This window comes from Chinchilla lanigera, unplaced genomic scaffold (genome assembly GCF_000276665.1).
Source record: "Chinchilla lanigera isolate Chin_1 unplaced genomic scaffold, ChiLan1.0 scaffold00085, whole genome shotgun sequence".
Lineage (NCBI taxonomy): Eukaryota > Metazoa > Chordata > Mammalia > Rodentia > Chinchillidae > Chinchilla > Chinchilla lanigera.
The window spans coordinates 5961320-5967073 of record NW_004955486.1 but is presented as its reverse complement, the minus strand read 5'-3'; the positions used below and the strand labels follow the sequence as shown (position 1 = coordinate 5967073).

Here is a 5754-nt window from a genome sequence, read left to right as displayed (position 1 = left end):
GCAGTTTTATTTTATTTATTCATGTTAGTTGTCTTAAATCCTTTCTTGAATAAGGTAGGGTATGCATTTAGAAAATAAAACGCAAACAAAAGCTTAATAAATGTACCCGATTCCCACAGCCATGCAAACATGCCACCAGCATGTGCCAAGTCTTTCCTTCTATTGTTTTATCAAACAGTAAACAGAAAAGCTTTCAAGTGAATTCTCTTTAAGGAAGAAAAGAAGTGGTATTCTGGTAGGTAATACAAAAGCAGAGCACAAGCATCTCAAGAAGCAACTGTCTCAAATACCCACAGCAGGGAAGTGCTAAGTGGCTCAGGGGTCATTAAAGGCACACCTGCTTAAGGTTAACCTCTGTTACGTGCTGACCTCCAAGAAGGCACTAGAACTGGCCGCACACCCCGACAGCTCACAGATGCTTCCTCCAGTTCACTCAGCCCTGTGCTCGCCTCCTCTCCTTCCTACCCAACCCCTTCACACTGACAGCTCACAGCAACACCCTTGGGTCCCCCTCTACCTTTAACCCAGACGCCATGTAGATTACCCCTGAGCCTGCATCCCATTGCCAGGCTTAGCACCACCTTCCAGGAAAACCTCCAATTCCATGCCACAGGAAGCGTAGTTCAGAACGATAACTGCTCCCCCTCCGCAAGGTCTTGCTATATAGCCTGAACTGGCTTGGAACCCTAGGCAATCCTCCTGCCTCAGCCTCTCAAGTGCTGGATTGAAGCATGTACCATCATGCTTGGTTCAGAAAAACAACTGTCTCCCTGGGCATAGTGACGCACACCTTTAATCCCAGGCTGAGGCTGGGAGGCCGAGGATGGAAGATTGCTGAGTGTTTGAGGCCAGCCTGGGCTACATAGTGAGTTCAAAGCCAGCCTGAGCTACAAGCGAGACCCTGTCTCCAAAAACAAAAACAAAACAACCCAAAGAAAGATAACTGTCTATAAAAGAGAATAAACAGCACTTTGAAAAAAAGAGTGAAGAATATTTTGGGCATTTACAACCTAATACTTAGTTAAATTTTGGCACTATGATCTTTTCTTTTGTAGTTCTGAAGACCAAACTCAGGGACTTGCCTGGGGTAGTCAAGGCTCTACCACTGAGCTCCCCCTCCAGCCTGCTACCACGTTTTCTTAGTACTACCCTTGAGGAACGGCAAATGTAGCCAGGATGAGACATATTAAAGCCTTTTATGAACACCCACGCCTTTTAAAGCAAAATCTCACACTCAAATCCAAAAACAACAATAAACATTAACTGAATACCTGTTTACGCAGGGAACTTTATAACTTTTTATACATTCTTACCATATAGCAACATGTCTCACCTGGGAAGTACTTAGAATACTATTATTACTGTTAGCTACATTTCAGTGTTAACAAGTTACATTGTAGCCCGTTGTGCTGGTGCAGGTGTAATCCCAGCACTATGGGAAGTCTGAGCCCAGCCTGCAGTGAGACTCTACTTAAACAAAAAACAAAATAAAATAGTATTAAACTACAAGCAGTGGGGCACAAAGTCCTAGCAGAGTAAAAATAAGCTTCCAACCAGGACTACCTGGCTGCAAAGCCCACACCTTTCCTCCCTCTATCTTTCTTTGTTTCAGATTTTTGTTTTTTTGAAACGGAGGTCTCATCATGTAGTTCAGGCTGAGGCAATCCTGCCTCAGCCTCCTGAGTGCTGGGATTATAGCCGCATGCCACCGTGCCTGGCTCTCCTTCTATCCTCTTAATAACCTCTGCAGTACAGTGCTGTTACTTTCATTTTGCAGGTACATTTAAGGAGGCTCTGAGAGGTCAAATAACTTGTTCAAGGTCACTCAAGGGGCAAGTGGCATGACTCCAAATTCTTGTTCCTTAGCTCTTGGCTTCCAGGACGCCCTAAGGAATGTGGTCATCTGGATCACTTCTGGCTGGGGACAGCCAGGCTTAATGCGACACGACCAGGGCACACATTTAACGAGGGTCACTGTTTAAACCTTGAACAAGATGGAACATGTCCTCACAAAGACCAAATGCCAGCCATCATGAGGTCAGAGAGGCAATGGGTGAACACGCATGCCACCTCACACCCAGGACCTGAGCACTCGCAGCCCCCTCAACCCCAAGGACGCCCCTCAACCCCAGGGACCCCGGCACACGCAGCTCAGACGACTCCTACAACCCAGTGCCTGCATGAGGCCGAGCTGACTTGGTGTAGCCTGCTGCCTCCGTCTCTGCAGGTGACTCCGAGCCCAGGTCAAGCCTGGGAGCAACCAGCCAACCTTCCTCTCCTGTCTAGGGCTCTCTTCCCACAGGCGCCTCACGCTGGCTGCAACCTGCTGCCAGGGAAACCCAGCCAACGAAAAACTGTGGAAAGAACAGTCTGCCCTGAGCCAGGAAAGGAACGCACAGGGCTTCAGGGAAAAGTGTTTCGTTGGCAGGTGGCACCTCTGTGCTTTTAGTCTCCTGGCCATTGAGCAGGACGAAAATCACAGAACACTAACTCCATATGTGGGTTCCTGGGAAAGAAGTTTTTACTTAACATCTGTGTTTTTTAAAAGAACTGTTTTAAACGTGGAAAGGAGGCTGGTTTCTCAAGGCTAAACTGGGACCAGAGATCGCAAACAGGCTACAAGTATGACTCGATGTGCTACAAAGATTCCTTCAAGAGGTCAGATTCCATTGTCTAGGAATGAATTAGGTTTAAAATGTGTCAATGAAAATTTCTATTAAAAAAACTTAAAAGACAATCTTACTCTGATCTACTCTAATGAATCAATTCCCCAAATAAAGTTTGGAAAATCATCCTAGATGTCTCAGATGAAACTGGGCTGTCTGGCTCACGCGTGTACTCCCAGCAGTCTAGGAGGCTGAGGCAAGAGAACTAATTCAAGCAAGGCTTAGGCAATTTAGTGAGACCCTGTTTCAGAATAAAATAATAAAAAAGGCTGGAGATATAGCTCAGTGTAAAGGCCTTGGGTTAAATCCTCAGCACTACCCCTCTCCTGAAATCTCAGGCAAGATTTTAGGGCTCTGATCATGTATCTAACAATTCTGAACCAGAAAGCCATCTGGTGCTGGCGTGCTCAGTAAATGATAAATGTCCCCCCCTACCATGTGAGCCCAGCAGGTGATGGCTCCACTCTGTAAATAGGAAATCTAGAACATAGACAAAGGACTTGTGAAAGATCACGAGTCCCATTTATAGCAGAATTTGGTGGTCCTGTCTCGCTGCCTTCTTCACTCTCAGGAATACGAAGTTAAGATGACATTATAAAGTTTAAAACCCAGGGAAGCCAGGTGCGGTGATGCACACCTGTGAGGCCAGCACCCAGAAGGCTGAGGCAGGAGGATCACAGTGACTTCGAGGCCAGCCCAGGCTATGTAGTGACTTCAAAGCCAGTCTGAGCTACAAAGCAAGGATTTATCTCAACAAAACCAAACAAATCAACAACAACAAAAAAAACCTGGGGAGACTTTTAAAAGGTGATGTTTGACATTTCTGTATTTGGTCAACTATATGACTATTATCTTGTAAATTTTAAACATAATTCCATGGGTTATTTTGGGTTGCTTCCATTTGAGATTTCCAGGAAAAGTCTCTAAACTCCACAGCACACTGAACATCTTGAAGAGAAGCTTCGAAGGAGCTGTGAAGTCCTGGCGAGGAGAGCCTTGGTTGCTATGGCTACGCTTAAACAGCATCATGCCCTAGGACTGATGGCAAACACACAAACAGGAGTTATTCTCTTGACCACACATGTAAGAATGGAGATTACTTCTTTTTCTCTAACATAATTATGCTGTTTTGTGTTCAGGTTTGACTTTTTGGGGTGAAAAAAAGAACCTACCAAGCATCACCATCACCTTCAGAGCCTGTCTCGCGGGGATATCCTAAGACAGAAAATCAGCGCACCACTCCTGGTGCCGGCATTTAGCGCCGAGTCTGTCCACAAAGGCAACAGAGGCCTGTTTCATAAGGATTTCACCTCCTACAGTTATAAATACGGGAAGTGCCTCTGCTCACTGGGAGAAAAAAAAATTAAAGTGTTTTTTTGGCTCCCATCCATCAGTTCAATAAGGACAGACCCTAAACTCCAGCAGTTTTACATTAGGTCTTTCAGAAACGTCTTTCTGATCACCTGCAGCTATGGCTCAGTGAGCCCGGAAAACAAGCAAATGGCTGCCCAATTACTGATAACCCAGACAAGTGCGAATGAGCAGCAAGAGAGGCGGGAAGACTGGCTTCATTTACCACTGCGCTTCCCAAACTAGGGAAGGAAGAAAACAAACAAGCAAAAAACCTGTAAATAGCTAGCCAGAGAGCTTCACTTAATGAGAAAGCGACTGAAGTCCAAAGAGGTGATTTACTCAAAGCTTTGGCATCGATTCATAAACAAATTGAGAACAAGAACCCCAGGTGCCTCCTAACAGTTTAACAAGATAGATCGATCGATCTATCTATCTATCTATCTATCTATCTATATTTTGGTCTTTCTGAGACAGGGTCTCATGGTGCAGTTCAGGCTGGCCTTGAACTCTCAGTGATCCTCCTGCCTCAGCCTCCCCAAGTGCTGGGATTACAGAATCTAAAATTCCCCAACACTCTTTCACAGTAAATAGTGAATGCCAGGTGTGGTGGTGCACACCTGTAATACCAGCATTCGGGAGGCTGAGGCAGTGAGTTCCAAGCCAGCCTGGGCTACCTCGTGAGTTCAAGGCCAGGCTGAACTACACAGTGAGACCCTGTCTTAAAACACAAAAGAACCAACCCCCCCCCCCAAACAAACCCATAGTAAATAGTGAGTAGCACATTTGAAGGTCACGCATGCGGGGTGCTCAAGGACACAGTGCCAGAACTAGCAGCTCTGTAGTCTCGGGTGTGGTAAATTGAGGCACAGCAGAAGTCAAAAGCCGAAGCTACTGTGCCATGCTGCCCAGGGCAGAACTGCAACCCCTGCACTTTCCAGCGCTGTGACTTTGGAGATACTTAATCTATGACTCCTCAGTTTCCTCAATTATAAAACAAGGTTCGTAGAAATAATGGATACTGTGATACTCCAATGAGTTAATGTAATAGGCAGTGCTCAGTGATCAGGGTAGCACCAAAGTGAGCGTTCAAAAAACAAAAATAAAGTTACTAAGACGCTGTGTACACGGACCAGCTGACCAGGCGCACAGGTCCGATTTCTTAAGACAGCTACACTTGGCTGGTTTTGACCACCAGCAAACCTGAGCGACGGAACCAGGGATTCTTTGGCAGGGCTGAGGGCCCGGACCCCGCAGCTGAGCGCTAACTGATGCACACTACGACCTGACCTTGGAAGCCTTTCCGCCCTTCACGCCAGATCTCCAATGCAGCCTAGTCAGCAGGAAAGGAAATGTCCCGCAGACGTGTATGTGCCAGACGGCCTCTTTCGCATTATTTTTTACCCCGCGGGGAGACTGGGTGAAAGCTTGGCTTGAACACCGAGGCTGCCAGGAGGGCACCCCTTCGACCCCGGCCTAGGGCTCCTTCCTCATCCGCGGCCTCCAAAGGAGTCCTAGGAGGATCTGCCCTCGGTTTCCGGACAGCGGCTCCGGAAAATGAAGCGGGGCACGAGCCGCGCGCCCCAGAGGCTGGCCTCGCTCCGGAGGCAGCGCGACTCCGCCGCACTCGGGGACCAGGCCGAGCCCCGGGGAAGCCGCCCGGCCGCCTTGACCTTGCTGTCCGAGGCTCAGTTTGCCGGCCCGCCGGCGCGGGGCGACGACACAGCCCTCGGCCGGG

General features: G+C 47.7%; 1 protein-coding gene across 1 annotated transcript in view; it reads right to left on the bottom strand.

Moving 5' to 3' along the window:
- Dnajc11 (DnaJ (Hsp40) homolog, subfamily C, member 11) overlaps positions 1 to 5754 on the bottom strand; it is a 52095-nt gene that overhangs the window by 44104 nt on the left and 2237 nt on the right. The window contains exon 3 of the mRNA XM_013504143.1: positions 5307 to 5492. Within this exon, the coding sequence (XP_013359597.1) occupies positions 5307 to 5492 (186 nt within the window). The remainder of the gene's footprint in view (positions 1 to 5306; positions 5493 to 5754) is intronic.